The 16,649-nt window shown below is 39.0% G+C and overlaps 1 protein-coding gene across 3 annotated transcripts in view; it reads right to left on the bottom strand.

The window, feature by feature from the left end:
* CORIN (corin, serine peptidase) overlaps positions 1-16,649 on the bottom strand; it is a 199,978-nt gene that overhangs the window by 5,875 nt on the left and 177,454 nt on the right. For all 3 annotated transcript variants that reach the window (XM_019741053.3, XM_074324644.2, XM_019741052.3), the window contains 4 exons: positions 11,946-12,062; positions 9,294-9,343; positions 8,968-9,142; positions 202-473 (listed from right to left, as the gene is read on the bottom strand). In XM_019741053.3, coding sequence (XP_019596612.2) covers positions 202-473; positions 8,968-9,142; positions 9,294-9,343; positions 11,946-12,062 — 614 coding nt within the window. The remainder of the gene's footprint in view (positions 1-201; positions 474-8,967; positions 9,143-9,293; positions 9,344-11,945; positions 12,063-16,649) is intronic.

Genomic DNA, 16,649 nt, shown 5'->3' with positions numbered 1-16,649 from the left:
GCATCTGAGTTTGGCAGGTGTAAATGCCAGGGCATCAACGATTTGCATGGAAGGGAGACTGTGACACCCATGCCCAGTATTTACCATTTCTAGCTATACTTTTAGAAGTGAAAACAGGAAATTATTGCCAACGGCAGGAAGCAACCCTGTGTTTTGTAGTTACAAGCTGAAAGGCAAGTGTTGAAGACGATCCTGGCTTACTTTTGTTGCCCATGTGCCCCCAGCCTGTGATATAGCAGTAGGTGTCGGGTTGTAACGACTGCTCGGGGCTGGGTAAGCAGACTGGCCGGACGTAGCTGGTTTCGTCGATGTCCTCGTTTAGCTCCACTATGCTGATGTCGTAGTCCACCACCGCCCGACTGTAGCGAGGGTGCAGGATGATGGTCTTCACCAGGCGCGTCTGCACGAACGCGGAGGGGTGGTCGAGATTGTTGATGCCAAACACCACTTTCCAAATGGCAGCGTTCTCTCTCCTAAAATAACAATTCAAGACCTTTTGGTATCTTAAATTCTCTAGAGAGGACACCCAGCTAATTACGTGTCTCAGATGCCTTATGGCAGGCAGGGGGATTTACACAGCGTGGCAGGCACAACATCTCTGGACACACGAACCTGTCACTTTGGTTTGCCATTTGCCACACTTAACTCTAGCTTAACCATGAAAGTGACACATTTTCACTTCATTCAGCTAGCCAAGTTTAGAGATTTCCTATTTTTCTTTTATTTAGAGCACCGAATTGCCCCTTATTTCACCCTACTGATTTTGCTTTAAGATCTTATATTTAACATTTCTCCTTTTTAGGAAAAGAAAATTAATATTTAGAATTAACACCTGTGATAGAAATAACCCTATTTTGTAAGTTTGACTCCAGAAATAGTATAGCTAAGTGGTGATTTGAAGTTCATTTAAAGGGTACCAAATTTGTAGTAAGTAAAGAAATATCACATAATGGTGCCATTGCTGTTCTATAAATCTTATGAACCTCTCACTTTTAATAGTGTGCTCTGCCCTTGGTATTTCTAACGAATTCTCTGTAACACATGGTGAACAGACTTTAGAACAGGGTGACTAAACAGGCCTAGTTTTACGTAAGTGGAGCGCGCCAGACCACAAGCCCCGCCCAAGGGGCGGGGCATCCGTTTCTCAGCTCCTGCTGATTGGCGTCATGTCGTAATACCCAGTGTGACCTGACCTTCCAGCTGTTCAAGGGAAGCCACAGTTCTGGATTTTATACAAAGCTTTAAATGCAGGCTAAAAGTTTTAAAAAGTGTATAGCAAGCAAAACAGACTAGCAGGCTGGATTCTTCATTAGTATAAGATCTCTACTTTAGAGTTTATCAAGTATTTCTATACACATTATTTCAAATGATCTTCTCAGCAACCATGTAAATAGGAATTCTTATTCCATTTTAGAGTAGAGAAAGCAGTGACTCGGAGCAGATGAGTGACGCATACTCATCTAAAGGCACAGAGATGCTAAGTGATGGTAACAGACCAGAATTCTGGTCCTTTAAACCCCTTTCTACTAAGCTTTTCTGAAATAAAGAAAATGATCCACAGGCATCAGCACAGAAATCAGGTACTGGTGGTGAGAAGGGTGGGTGGTGAAATCAGGTACTGGTGGTGAGAAGGGTGGGTGGTGAGTGACAGGATGGCAGCTAGCGCAAAGACATCTTCTCTTTCCTGAGTATATCTCCCAGATGTGATGGGGAGCTAGCACCAGTGATGAAATGACAGACAGTGAACAATTCTGTTATCCCAGGGTCCAAAAAAGCAAGAGGAGGGGATAGTCAGATACATAGCTGAGACCTTCAGTAATCAGATTTCAGAATGTTTGGGGAAAAAAACCCAAACAGATATGATCGTGTGTCCTGAGACTCTTAAAAGCAAGTACAGTTCAACAGAGACGGCAGAGTTTAAGTGTCAAATTCTGAGGCTACTAGCACCAATGATTACAGTAAGAGCATGAAGAATCAGCTAAAATGTAAATGTGACTACAAAAGGATCTCAGAGCTTTGAAAATGAGAAGTCTATCAGAAAAGAATAGCATGAAACCATAGATATTGTCAGAAAGTCTTAGTTATAGAATGAGTAGGTGTTTACTTAAAAAGGAAAAAAGTAAGAAAAATAAATATAGTTTCTCAGCAAAGTCATATGTAAGAATATGAAAAGCAGAAAATTTCTGTCTATGGCAAATAATATCGGTAGATAATTAAGACAAAGCAAAACTATGTGAAGTTTCCTTTACTTCCAAATTCTCCATTTAAGGAGAATGGTCTTCAGACAAAATCCAGACAATTCATGTTCAGTGTGATAAAACATACAGGTGCTTAATGACCCTTGTCTTGGTCAATTTGGGCTGTTATAACAAGTTACCATAGCCAGGGTGGCTTCAACCACAAAGATTCATTTCTCACAGTTCTGGAGGATGGAAGTCCTAGATCAGGGTGATAGCGTGGTCAAGTTCTGATGAAGACCCTCTTCCTGGTTTATAGATGGCTATTATCTTGTATCCTCATAAGGCAGAGAGAGAGAGGGCTAGCTTTCTTCCTCTTATAAAGACACTAACCCCATCATGCAGGTTCTGCACTCCTGAGCTCCAAGGGTCCCACTTCCTAACAGCATCCTCTTGGGGGATAGAGTTTCAACATAGGAATAGGAAGTAGACACAAACCTGCAGTCTACCACATTTCAGGAGCACTAAATCAAAAGGAGGAGATAGGAAAAGGGAAAGAAAAAGTTACGTCTGTGAAATAAGAGGAAAATAAGAATTTTTTTGTTATTCTGAAAGAAAAGTGAAAAAAATATTTCAAGAAGGATGTATTGACAATATACTGGGGAGTGTTGCAGTGAATTTGAAACTGAAAATTCGCCATTGGATTTAACAAAATGGAAATCATTAAAGACTTTGATAAAAGCGATTTCTGTAGTGACCTTGATGAGAGCCCAACTGGAGTAGGCTGAGGAGAAAATGGGAAGTGGAAAAGTGGAGACAGTGATGGTAGGAAACTCTTTCAGGATTTTGACTATGAATAGTAGTCAAAATAGAGCAATAGTTGAAGAGGGCTGTGAAGTCAAGAGAAGGGGGTTTAAGTTAATGACATTAAGGCACATTAGCTGGAGGTAATGATCCGACAAAAAGGGAGAAATTGATGGTGCAAAATTGAAATGATGATTTTAGGAATAAAGTCATTGGAAAGATGAGAGGGGGTCGGATTGCCCTAAACTAGGATCAGGGACACATCTTCCACCACAACTGAAGGAAAAGTAGAGGTGTGGTCATAAATGCAAGTAATTTGTTGAAATTGGGGGCAAAACAAGGTGAAAAATATGATGGTGTCGATTTTCTCCATGACGTATGAGGTGAAATCAGTGCAGGGTAAGGGAGAGTAGGAAAGAGAAGGAAAGATGTCAAATAGTTATCTCTGAAGATAGAAAAGTGACTTCGCTATGGAAATATACTGGAAATGTCCCATATGGTTAGATGCTCATTTGAGATTCACGATCATACATTTGACATGAGCTCAGTTAGCAGCTGAGGGTGTGTTGTTCTTCAGCAGTGGCCAGCTGTTCAGGTACAGATATAGAGTACATGGAGAGGTAATACATGTAAGACTAGAAGAAACAAGTAACTACAAAAGTTGAAAGGGGAAGAGCTCCCAGTTTCTGCCAGCCTCAGAAACTATGGGGATTGGCCAGAGTTTAGGCCAACTACTGGCAATATCCTAGACTGAGACATTTTCCACTGGAGAGGGGAAGAGACAGAGCATAGCAGCAGAGCTTTGGGGAGCTGGAGTCGGGTCAGAGTCACCAAGGGCTTCTTACAACCACACTTGCTCACTCTCCAGTGATGCTGGAAAACAGCACCCCAGGTGTAAGGAAGATGTTGAGGAAAATCTGCCTTCATTGGCTGATGTGAGCTTTCACCTGTTAGTTTGTGTTCCTTTGTTTCCCCATATGAGAGACTGCATGTGAGGTTCCCTCACGTGAGAGACTGCACACGAGGTATTGGTTAGCTTTTGGTTAGTTTTTGTTCCTCTATTTCCCCACATGAGAGACTGCATGTGGAGTTTCTTCCTGTGAGAGACTACATGTGAGGTATTGGTTAACTTAAGGTTAAGAGAATTTCTCCCTCATCTCTTTCCTGGCAGGAGAGATATGTGATGATGTTACTTTCTGCCTATTTTGCCCACATCAGCAGATGAGGTAGTAAAACTGACTAAGTTATATCAAAATGACATAACAGGCATCTTGCCAGGCTTTAGAAGGTCTTGGGCCGATGGTACCAGACGAAAACAGTAAGTACTATTTGTCCGAATAAACTGGCCCTTCAGCCAGATAACAATATTTTTATCACAGTAACTGCTGGACCCTCCCGGAACTGGCCATTCCCTGAGGGGGAGGCAGGAACAAGGAGCTTTTTTTAGATGTACCTTATCTATCTTCATCATTCTAACATTTTGGACACTTCCAGCAACATGCAGCTTACAACACCAGGAGTTGCCCTGACTTCCAGCCACGGACCTGGTGAGGTCTGGCTGGTTCCTGACCTCTCCAGTGTGGCTCCCCACAGTTAGCCTTCTTGAGAACTTGTTAGCATCTAGGAAACTTGTATGCAGCTTGCAGCTTGTAACATCAGGAGACGCCCTAACTTCCAGCAACATCAATGGCAACAGCAGCAGCATTCTTAAGAACTTGTTAGCATTTTGGAAACGTGTATGCAGCCTGCAGCTTGCAGCAGTGGGAGCCTCAGCATTCCTAGCCGCAGACTTGACAAGGTTTTGATTCCTGACTTTTCCACTGTTGTTTCCCCACAGTTTGGTGAGCTTTTGGTATCTACTGTAATAGTTGCTATCCCATAGAGTTCGTTACTGTATTTAAACACTCCTTATTGATGTTATTTGTGTATTTAGCCAAGTGATTTTTGGTCAATAGTAAACATATGTTGGGATCTCTTAAACTTATATGTATGTATATTCCTTTAACATGGCATTGTTATCAATGTATACAGTTTAGTCTTAACCACCTTTACTTTGTCATTAGCACATTCTTTTAAGTGCCTTTGTGTTTTGCTATTGCATATTGCTAAATAAATTGATTAGATATTGCTAAATAAATCAATTAACCCCTCTCTAATGTGCTCCTCCTCTCTCTTTTCTCCCCGCTCGTCATCACACCAGGGGAGGTACGGATCCGACATGGAGAATTCCTGTTTTAGTGGACATTATCACTCATAGGAATGGATCAAATCTCTCAAATGGATGGAATGAAAAACACAAACTGTGAATGATTGGCATAGCTCATAAGTGCCTAAAAGGTAAAGAAGTACTCATGAACACGCAACATGGGTTCAATATAAAAGGTTAGACCAAACCTCTTACTTCCTTTTCTGAGTGTGTTAAAAGACTGTTAGATCAGGACAGGTGGGTGAGCACAATGAGTTTGTTCCATGGAGAATGAGAGAGGGAGCTGTCCGGAAATAGGTGGGAAGATTATTAATATTAAGGATCCAACTGATGGCATGAGTCTGCATTTTGGGGTAATATTCTCCCTCAGTTCTGAAGAGCATATATACACGATTACAAAATATGGTATTCACATTGACTCTTTGTTGGAGGTCTGTCTGATGGTGGAACGATTTAGGGACAAACAAGTTAAAGGTCCTGATGAGAGGACTGAAGTGACAAGCCTAGGGCACTAGGTCAACTAGAGAAAGAAAGGAGACTTGTGAATTGAGATAATGGGTGGGGAAGTGCAGACAAACAATCAAAGTCTTGCCAGAGTGAAGAGCTGGTCTGGTAGAAGTCAAGACAAGGGTGACCTGTCAGGGACAGGGATTATGGTCTGATAGTAGGACGACAGTTTTTCATGCAGGTTTCCTGGAGAGGAATTAGATGCTCCTGACAATCACTAATTGTGTGCCAACCTAGGAAGTTCGTTCTTAAGTCTGTCCAAGCCGGAAGAAAGCAGGAAAATTGCTTATTAAATTACCCCTGAAAGTCAAGGTCTTTCTTCCTTAGAAAAAGAGCTGAATTGTTATTAGGGCATATGGGACTTGATCTGATCAGCTTAATAGCTCATGTTTTTAATTTTCATTGGGGATTTTTAAATATCTCTCCATGGAAGAGCAAAACAAATTTGTCTTTTACCACCAATATAATTAGAAGAGACAGGCTTGAGAAGACCTACAGATGGGTCACACTGGGCTTTGCCAAAGTATGGGATCAGGATATGAAGTAAATCCCATTAATTATAGCAATTGATGGCTCCAGCAGAGAGTAAGTCTTATAATTAAAAGTTCTCAAAAGCTTGCAAGGCCACTGGAGAGATTGTAAAATAGGATCAGAGTTATTAGCACACATTCAAATGAAGGCTTGTTTGAAGTTAGGCAATTTCTACTTTCTTATGGATAGGCCAGGCCCCTCTTGACAGTTCTGTTAAGTTTAGTGTTCCATGAAATTTCATCAAGGCCTTTGATATCATATCCATTTCCTTAATTATAAACACATATTTCTTCTCTATTGCAAAATTTTTTCTTAACTTCACAGAATTGTCTGTGAAAGAGGAAACTTGGATAACACATATGGAAATGACAAAAGTGGAGTATGAATCTGGATTAATTAGCAAGTAAAGAATATTGTTCCCTTAAATAACTGTTGGATTCATTTAGGTAATCATCTTTTGATGGATGTACTCTTGCTAATATAATCTTCTGCTTCTCATGGAGTTATAAATAAGAACTGGAAAAGACATCTGGAAACATCTGGCTCCTTCTGAAGCAATAACATTGTAGTGTATTTCCTGACATACTACACAGACTCCAAATCATTTTGGGTTTTACGCACTAAATGTTCTCAAGAGGAGGTACTGATTTGATTTTTTATATTTTATTTCCCCCAAAAGATCAATCAAATAACTGGATATACACTTTTCCATTATATAATTACTTATCACAAGTGAAAAATTGACCTGTATCAAGTTCTTACTTACTGATACAAGGCATGGTTCTCAAGGCTTTATATAGACTATCTTACTAAATGCTGGCACCAACCCTGTAAGGTAGGGACAGTTATTTCCTTCATTTCACAGATGGGGAAACTGTGGCCCAGAGAAGTTAACAACTTGACCTGTAGTCACACTGTGCATGGCAAAGCTGAGAAAAAATAATAATAGGCAAAAAAAAAGTGAAATTGCAGGGCAGCCGGGTGGCTCAGTTGGTTAGAGCACGAGCTCTCAACAACAAGGTTGTTGGTTCCCACATGGGATGGTGGGCTGCACCCCCTGCAACTAAAGATTGAAAACAGTGACTGGACTTGGAGCTGAGCTGCGCCCTCCACAACTAGATTGAAGGACAACGACTTGGAACTGATGGTCCCTGGAGAAACACACTGTTCCCTAATACTCCCCAATAAAATTTATTTAAAAAAAAAGTGAAATTGCTTTTTTTTTTTAGAAATTAACCTGGTCAAATAAAAGTCATCAATTTAATTAGGAGATAGAACTATGAGTTGTTTTGTTACTATTTAATGCTACTTTTAAATAAAGTAAAATTATTAAAAATAAATAAAATAAATGCGTGATATAGTGGGGGATTTTTTGCTTGTTTTATATTCCCAAGTCCTTTGACACTCCTCCCACTGAGAAGAGAATTTTAGGTTTCTTCCCTTTAAATCTGGGTGGGGCTGGTGAGGGCTCTGGCCAACCACATAGCAGAAGCAATGTTGTGTGTCATTGGAGGTTGGGTCACAAAAGGGCACAGCTTTCTCCTGGCTCCCTTTTTGGGAAGTTGGCTCTGGGAGATGCTAGCCACGACACTGTGAGTCCCATATGGAGAGGAACTAAGGCTGCTGACAGGCAGCACTGACTGCCAGACTTCAGATGGTGGCTGCCCCTAGCCTTAGAACCTTCCAGCTGAGGCCCAGACATTCCCAAGCAGAGAGAAACTGCATCAGCGATGTCCTGTCCAGATGCCCCTAGAATCTTCTGTGAGCATAATAAGAGTTTGGGTATTTTTTTGTTTGTTGTTGTTATTGTTTGGTTTGAGGTTTTTGCTCCTAAATTACATAATAGATTGTCGGAACAAATGAGGACCTTCTGCAGTGACATTTGTCAATTTAGGGTAGGTTTCCCTTTGGTCTTATTTTCCCACTCCCTTTAGGCATATTGTGATGGTTAGTTTTATGTGCCAATGTGGCTGGGCTACAGTGTCAAAATATTTAATCAAACATTATTCGGGATTTTTCTGTGAAAGTGTATTTTGGGTAAGATTAATATTTAAATCGGTGGACTTTGAGTAAAGCAGATTGCCTTCCGTAATGCAGGTGGGCCTCATTCAATAATTTGGAGACCTTAATAAAGATGGATTTGCCCTGAACAAGAAGGAATTCAACTAGCCAACTGTCTCTGGACTGGAAGGGCACGTCTTCCCTGTCTCCCGACCTACCATATTAGATTTTGGACTCACCAAGCCACCACAATCATGTGAGCCAATTCCTTAAAATAAATCTCTCTCTCTCTCTCTCATTGGCCTGCTTCTCTAGAGAACCCTGACTAATGCATATATTGTACTTTTAACTCTGCTTCCCAAACTCCTCACCACGTCCTCCAGCATCTAACCTCACTGTAGTATCTGTGTAAATCACCTTGTTTAACTTCAGATGTATTTGATGTATTTAAGAGAGCTAAAAAAGAGACTAATGCTGGTCAATCTGCTAAACTTCTTTCTCTTCCTCCCTCTTTAGGACATAAATCATAAGCAAAGATACATCCATTGTCAATAAATGAGCAGCATATCCATAGGCGGATAACACCAAGGGTAGAAAAATCTAAGCAAATTAAGGCCCAGGAAGTAGATCAACATTGCTTTTGTACTGAAGTGGCTTCACAGAATTACATATGCCCTAAGAATGCCTAAGTGACAAAATGCTCAAATCCAGGCAAAGCAAAAAAGAAAAGGTGCAGCTCACCCCTCAAGGCAATGGGCGACAGTCAGAACCCACTTCTTGGCAATGAGAACACAGCCACAGATGTGCCCACTGGGCTCACTCTGCAGGGAACACTGCCAGGGCCACCTTCCAGGGCGACTCGTCCGACCCCCAAGTATCCTCTTGTTCATTCGGGCAGCAGGGCGGCGCCCACAGTCTACAAAGGAGCAGGAAAGACAATGTGAGACATGACCAAACCCCACCAGATGCTTGGCTCTTTGCTGTCACACGCAAATGGTCATTTCCCCCCTGAACCAATCCAGTTAAATGAAGTCCATATTCCATTGCTATACCACTCATCTTCTTACCTTGTTTAGTACACAGAAGAGAAATCTTACTTCTGCTGTGACAAGACTGCCTAGATTTGGAAACATAAAATGGTATAATATTAAGTTACATATTTTTTGTTCACTTCAAATACTACCAGTGTAAAGCAAGACATAGATTCAATTCTTACCTAAGGTCTTTGAGTACCGATTATACTGAAATGCGGAAATTCTCAAGGCAGGGTTGTTATCAGGTGTTACCTCAGGGATGGGAATATACAGAGGATGTGTACCTTTTTAGTTTATTTAATACCATCATAATATAATTTTACATTTGTGGAAAGAGAAACTATTGCTAGCAAAGTTCCCCACATCATCTTGGCTGGTGGCATCAGCCAAAATATTAACGCAAACCATGATTTTCAAAGTGGGGAGAAGAAAAAGAAGGCAATTGGGCTGCTTCTTAGACTCTATGGTGAGGAGGGACCATGTCAGATTTCATTGCTCATGGAAAGGATGTGAATGTCCAAAAAAAGTTGAGAAATCATTTGAGGGAATTAAATATTACTTTGAAAAGTTAGAGAATGCATAAAGGAAGTGAATATTCAGACTGAAGAATCTTGCAGAGACTTTTGATATTAAACTGTGGACCTATAACTGGCTGACAGGAAGAAGCAGGCATTAAATTTATTCCATGTAACTCTAGATGGCAGGATCAGAACCAGTAGGTAGAATTTATAGGAAGTGTGGGTTCAGGAAAGAAAGAACTTTCTAGAAACAGGGTTAACCTTTGAAGGTGAGAACATGGACCATGTTTAAGCACCTATCAATGTAGCTGCACAAGAGAATATAATTTAGGGTATGTTAAATTTTAATCACAAAGTTTTCTTCCAACCATGAGCATTTATTCATAGTGTAAATATTTAAAAGACATAAACACTCTGGGACTGTGAAAAATACTGTGATGTGCTTAGAATCCTGGACCTTGGAAAAAATACATACATATGTAAAAAAAATGTATACAAGTGGACATTTTGGTCAACGTTGCTCAAGTAGTAGCTCGCTGAATCAGAAGTGTCTGGACGCTGATGGTAACCACTTGGAGCACCTCTTGTAATTGCAGAAGTCAAACGTGACTTGTATTTACCTTTTGTTATCAGTATATATATTGAGTATTACAATTTTAACAGGTGTTTCCTTTCTTAAAATATATATACATTTTTTTGGTATCCTCTGTATATATCCATCCCTAAATATGCCATTTCCACATTCCTTTTTGAAGGTTTACTGTATTTTCATTTCTTTCTAAATTTGCATAAGAACCTGTATGATTGTTTTTATACAACAAATTAATATAATACAGGAAAAGCACATTTGCATTTTGCCTGCCCATAATGTAAAGTTGTATCTTTTCCTTATTCTTGCTCTCATTTTCCTAAATTTCTTTGTAGCACTTCCAAATATCCAAAATTCATTTAATCTCCTGGCTGATCATTTCTCTGCCTACTATACAATGTATGTTCCTTGAGATCAAGGCCCCTGTCTGCCTCATTCACTTCTATATCCCCTCAGAGCTTAGCACTGAACCTGGCATAAAAGAGATACTTATTAATTAGTTGTTGTTTGTTAGATACAAAATCATAGTTCATAGGAATAGGAAAAGACACCAACGACTATCCATCTCAACTTTCTATTTTATAGGAAACTGTGGTTATATAAAATCACATACCTCGTTAGTAAGCTGGAACTAGAACCAATTCTATACAATCCCAATTTAGAATGAGTTATTTTATTTATTTATGTATTTATTTGACCTGAAAGTGCTTTTCTGGCATTCCCAATTTGGGGAAACAAATCACTCTGCTGAAAGATTCAGGTCATTGTTTTGGAGGAAGTACTTCAGTTGACAAATATTCAGAAATTTGGCTGCAGAGTTTGGTCTACAGGGAAAATGGCAAGACATTCTAAAGAAAAATGGCCAACCTTTAGTTTTCATATTTGGAATTCTTAAGAGATGACTTCTCTAGCACTTATTAAAAGCTTTGGAGTCAGATAAACCTAGTTTGAGTTGAGAGGCTGTCACCATTTGTGCGCTGTGAGTTTTGAGCAAGTTATTTAAATATTGTATAGCTATGTCCCTATAATATAATAAACACTATATTAATTCCCTCAATTTCTCTTTCTCCTGCACCCCACTTACAGATAAGAGAGGTGGCCCAGTTTAAGATGCCATGATATTTTAAGGGAAATTTTTTAGAAGTGTACTTCAAGACTACCTGATTACAATTTCATTTTTTTCTCAGACTCTCCAAATTTTATCAGTTGCCATTACTTCGATTCCCTCTGCTAATTAGGTACATGTAGCATCTATAGGAAGAGCAGACATGAGAATTTATTCTGAATAGGATGTGAAAAAAATCCTCCAAGATTAGATTAAGTTTCCTCCTCCTTCACCATGATAATTTCTGTAATCATCATTAAAGAAAAACACAATTAGCCAAGAGGAGAAAAATCTATGTCTAGAAAGAAGAAACAATGCCAAACAATGTTGAAATACAGAGGTCAGTGGCCATTTTAAGGGGGCTCTTTATTGACAAATTTGGATTATCTTAAATTTAAAACAGAAAAAGGGCCCTGATGGTAGACTCTTACTCCAGAATCCATTCCATACCACTCCTGTGAAGGGCGTCTTACCCTTTTACCAGAAGTTCATGCAAAGTGGTCGCATTGAGGGTTTCCCAGCTGGAGTGTAATGTCAGCCATTGCTGGTCTTGCTCCTGTTCCGGTATTAATTCTGTCACAGATGGTTCTCTGATAAAAGAGTAAATACCAGTTAAGCAATCCAAGTACAATGATCTTTGACCAGGCACTGTCATTATTTAGCACTCATACTCTTTCAAAAAGAAGCATTAAGTTATAAATCAATTATAAATCAGTATTTCAAGAGGGGGATTTGTATTCAAAATTTGCTGTGAAATGTGATCAGAAAGAGGGGAAGATACTAAAATTATACCGTAATAAAAAAGATCCAAATTACTATAGCTGTTTTAGTCATTCTATCTACTGACATGGATATGAATTTTGTAAGGTGTAAGAATTCTAACATATGCTGTAAAAATTCCAGTATCTGAAAAATAATAGCAACTTTAGACAGGGGTCAAAAGTAAAAGAAAATTTATCTGGATGGGTTATGTTTTCCTCCTCTTTTCTTGCCCAATGTAATCCTGCAATACAGCAATAATTTAAAATAAAATAAATAATAAGTAAAGAGAATCAATGGCCTATTTAGATAGTATGAAACTGTAAGTGGGATTTTTAAACATACTGCAGAATCTCTATACACTAAAAATTAGGAAGGATCTGGAAAAGAGATGGGAGTTAGACAACATTATTTTGCTCTTTACCTATATTTTCACTCAACTTCCACCAACACTTTCCTGTGAATATCACAGGAATCATTCAATCATTCAAATAAATACAGTTACACTGTACCCAATCTTTAAAGCCTTAGTTTCAAAAGTATTTACGTTTTTATGTAAAATATCCAATTCTTCAAGAAATAGTTGGTTTATTTAGGTAACCCGCATCTGAAGAAGAAAACCTTTGGACTTTTATCACCTTATGCTAAAAAGGTTAGAAGAGATGGAGGAATCAGTTTTTAGACAGGAGGAAGGAGGGCTTCTTCTGAACGTGAAGGAAGTAGGAGAGAAGGAAGTAGGCACTTTGTTGGAGTTGGAGAGGAGGCTAGAATTCATCAAGAGAATTTAAATCAAATCGCATGTACTTTTCTTTTAAAAGGAGGTGAACTCCTCAGATGAAAGTTGGAGGGTGGCAGGGGTGCATGATGACAAGGAAAGTGATATGTGTATGGGACTATTCCCTGGTGGAAGTGTTTGGAGAAACACATCTCAAAGTTAACTTAGAAGAATGACAAGTAGCATCAAGTCTGCATGCTTAGTGACTTACATTTTGGATAGTGGGATTTTTTGTGTGTGTTTTTTTGCAAAAAAAAAAAAAAAAATAGGCATCCCACTGTCAAAAATGTAAAAAGAAAAATGGGAAGGGTGCACAGGAAGGGAAAAAAGTTAGATTTAGTGGCATTGAAAGGAAACTGTAATTTCACCTGATTATTAATTAAAAACTACCGTAATCACAAATAAAAAATAAAAGAAACAAAACCTCTCCAAGTCCTTTACTTTTTTTTTCTTCTTTTTAAATTACAATTTATTGGGGTGACAATGGTTAGTAAAATTAATAGGTTTCAAGTGTACAATTCTGTAATACCTCATCTATATATCACATTGTGTGTTCACCACCCAGGGTCAGTTCTCTGTCCATCACCATATATTTGATCCCCTTCTATTTTTAAAAAGGAAAAAAAAACCTCTGAAGAGAACACTTGATGATAGAATACGAGCCAAAAATTAAAACAAAACAGTCCTTAATAATGAGCGGATTCTAATAATTTGATTTAAAAACTAACGGCATGAACCCTGACCACACTTTTAAAAGAGTGGCACAGATTTAAATTTATTTAGAAACTTGAGTGAACTGTGAGATTATAGAAGACTTCACAAAACCTACTGCAAAATGAGAATTTTTCTTTTCCTCAACCAAAACGAGAGTCTGGCTTTCTAGCAATCCCAGAAGTGCGGTGTGTGGAGGCCCAGTGGGATGGAAAGTATAAAAGTGAGAGGCCACACATAACACACATGGTGCGTCTCTTGATATCTTCATCCTGAGAATTCCTTTCTGCAGCAGAACAACTGTGGCCTCCTAAATCCAGGCACTTCACTGGCCAAAAGCCAAAGGAAGATCCGCTTCAGACTTGTTTAATCAAGTCATTCTGTAGGCAGATATTCATACGGCCACAAAGCATTTCACAAGAAGGACAATTCAGCATAGGATCTACACTGATTCTGGAGAAAGGACTCTTCAGTCTTTCAACTTGCAAGGCCCCGTCAGTCCCCCCAAGAAAGGGCTGCACTACGCAATCCACATTGGATGGTTTTACATTACAGTCCTTAGCATCCCACAAGAAAGGTGATTTAACCTAAATCTCTCAGTTATATCAAGTGGGACTTTAAGAAATTAATCAACAAGAACAGGGGAGAATCATGATAAAAATTAGTTTCCCATGAAAGCCTTAAACACTAGCATGCTTCTTGTGCACAAAAATCAATCTTTCAGCACTAAAAATGTCATTCTATGGCCCATGAAAAATATATCAGTGAATCCATATGATTCTATTTCTGCCTTCATACAGAATCTGAGCATCTGTATGACTTTAATTTTTCTTGCTTTTTCTTTAAAAAATTGTAAAAGTAATACTTGTACAGGGAAAAAGAAAAAATGTACAATGAAAAAATATTCTTCCCATCTCAGATGCATAGAAACAACCACTGGAAATAGCATTTGAGTATGCTTGCCAACCTGTTTCTACAATTTATGTATATATACTTCTCTTTTTTTTAATCTATACACATTGTTCTGTTCAGGGTTGATGATGTTTTCATTTAATGAATTATCATGGAAGTCATTCCATAATCATAACATTTGCTATTTTCTATGTGCCAAGCACTAAAAGGCTAACTTGTTTTATCTTTTTTAATCCTCTCAACGACTTTGTGAAGCGGGCTTTATTATTATTCCCCATTTTGGAGATGGAAATATTGAGGCAAAGAGAGAATAAGGAACTTGTCCAAGGTCACACAGCAAGAGGATGGCAGAGCTAGTGTTTGAATCCCCGAGGGCTGATAGCAGATTACCACTCCTAACACTTGAACACTGTGTGGCCCTCCTTTACCGACAGCACACGCCATTTTCTTTTTACAGCTGCATAGCATTTATCCATTTAGCTGCAAATGAATGTGCATACATTGCTTAACCAATCGACTATCAATGCACATGTAGGTTGTTCCCAATTCCTGGTTATATATAGTAACAAAAAAGCAGCAGTTAACACCCTTAACCATTCACCTATGCCTATATGCACCTGTATGATTTTAGAATAAGTTCCTAGAAATAAAATTATCGAATCAAAATTTAAATTTTTGATTAATAGTATGAGTTTCCCCTTCAAAGAGTAATGCCAATTTACATACGCATTAAGAATATATGTGTCTGTACTTTCTAATTTTTATTACTATATATAAAATATACGTGCTATTAAAAGGTATCTGGCACTTAATAGCTGCTCAAATTTTGTTTGACATTTGGCAATGTGTTTGGCAATATCTTTTTCCAAATTATATCAAGAGATAAATGAAAGAAATCCTGTTGGGTAGAGAGCAAAGAACATCTCACCAGTGATTAAGCCTCAAAGTCACTATATCCTAAGAGAGTCTGTGCAGGGAATGCAGTCAGACCCAAATGCTTTCCTAGTAGCCATGAAATCAAATACAGAAAAGGAAATTTAATCAACAATCTAATCCAATGCCCTCACTTGACAGCCTGAGAAGACTGGGATAGAGATATAGACCCATCCCAAACATTTGTGGGGCTTAGAGCAAGGTTACAAATGGAGGCCCACACACCATACATCTACATATACAGATTCTAGCAATCAAATTAACTTGTTAAAATGTATTCTATCCTCTAAAATGTATTCATAACAAACATATTTTTTAGGTTTAAATATAGAATTCTTGGTCTCCTTGGAACAGTGGTTTTCAAACTTTAGCATTCATGAGAATAACCTGGAGGACTTATTACAACAAAGACTATTGTCCCCACCCCCAGGTTTCCTGATTCAGTAAGTGTGAGATGGACCCCCAAAAGTTGCCTTTCTAACAAGATGCCAGGTGCTGCTGCTGCTGCTGGTGATTTAAGACCACACTTCGAAACATTGCTCTAGAACAGGAACCAAGCTCTAGGTGGGTATAACTCCTTGGCTGACAGACTTCTTGCCTTATGAGGTGAAGGCTGACTGGAGAAGGAGGGCCAGAGTGGTTCTTCTAAATCAGGGTTTCACACCCTTGGCATTAATGAAATTTTATACCAGATAATTATTTGCTATGGGCAGGGGGGTGAGGGGTCGGGGCTATCCTGTGCACTGTACGATGTTTATCATCATCCCTGGCTTCTGCCCACTAGATGCTAGTAGCATCCACTACTCCCCGATTGACAACCAAAAATGTCTACAGACTTTTTCAAATGATCTCTTGGAGCAGTGTCACCTGGGTTGAGAACCACTGCTCTAAATCGTGGGGCTTAGGGCAAGGCTCCTCTGCTCTAGCTCTAAAGGTAGTACTGCACAGAGAAGCAAAAGGATTTCACTCATATGTGCTTCTTGAATTGTGTGGTCATAGACACTTATAAAAAAATGTAGGGGCGGCCTGATGGCTCAGTTGGTTAGAGCGCAAGCTCTGAACAACAGGGTTGCCAGTTCAATTCCCA

Source organism: Rhinolophus sinicus, chromosome 1 (genome assembly GCF_057876585.1).
Source record: "Rhinolophus sinicus isolate RSI-liver-muscle chromosome 1, RSI-T2T, whole genome shotgun sequence".
Taxonomy (NCBI): domain Eukaryota; kingdom Metazoa; phylum Chordata; class Mammalia; order Chiroptera; family Rhinolophidae; genus Rhinolophus; species Rhinolophus sinicus.
This window is presented reverse-complemented; position numbering and strand designations above follow the sequence as displayed.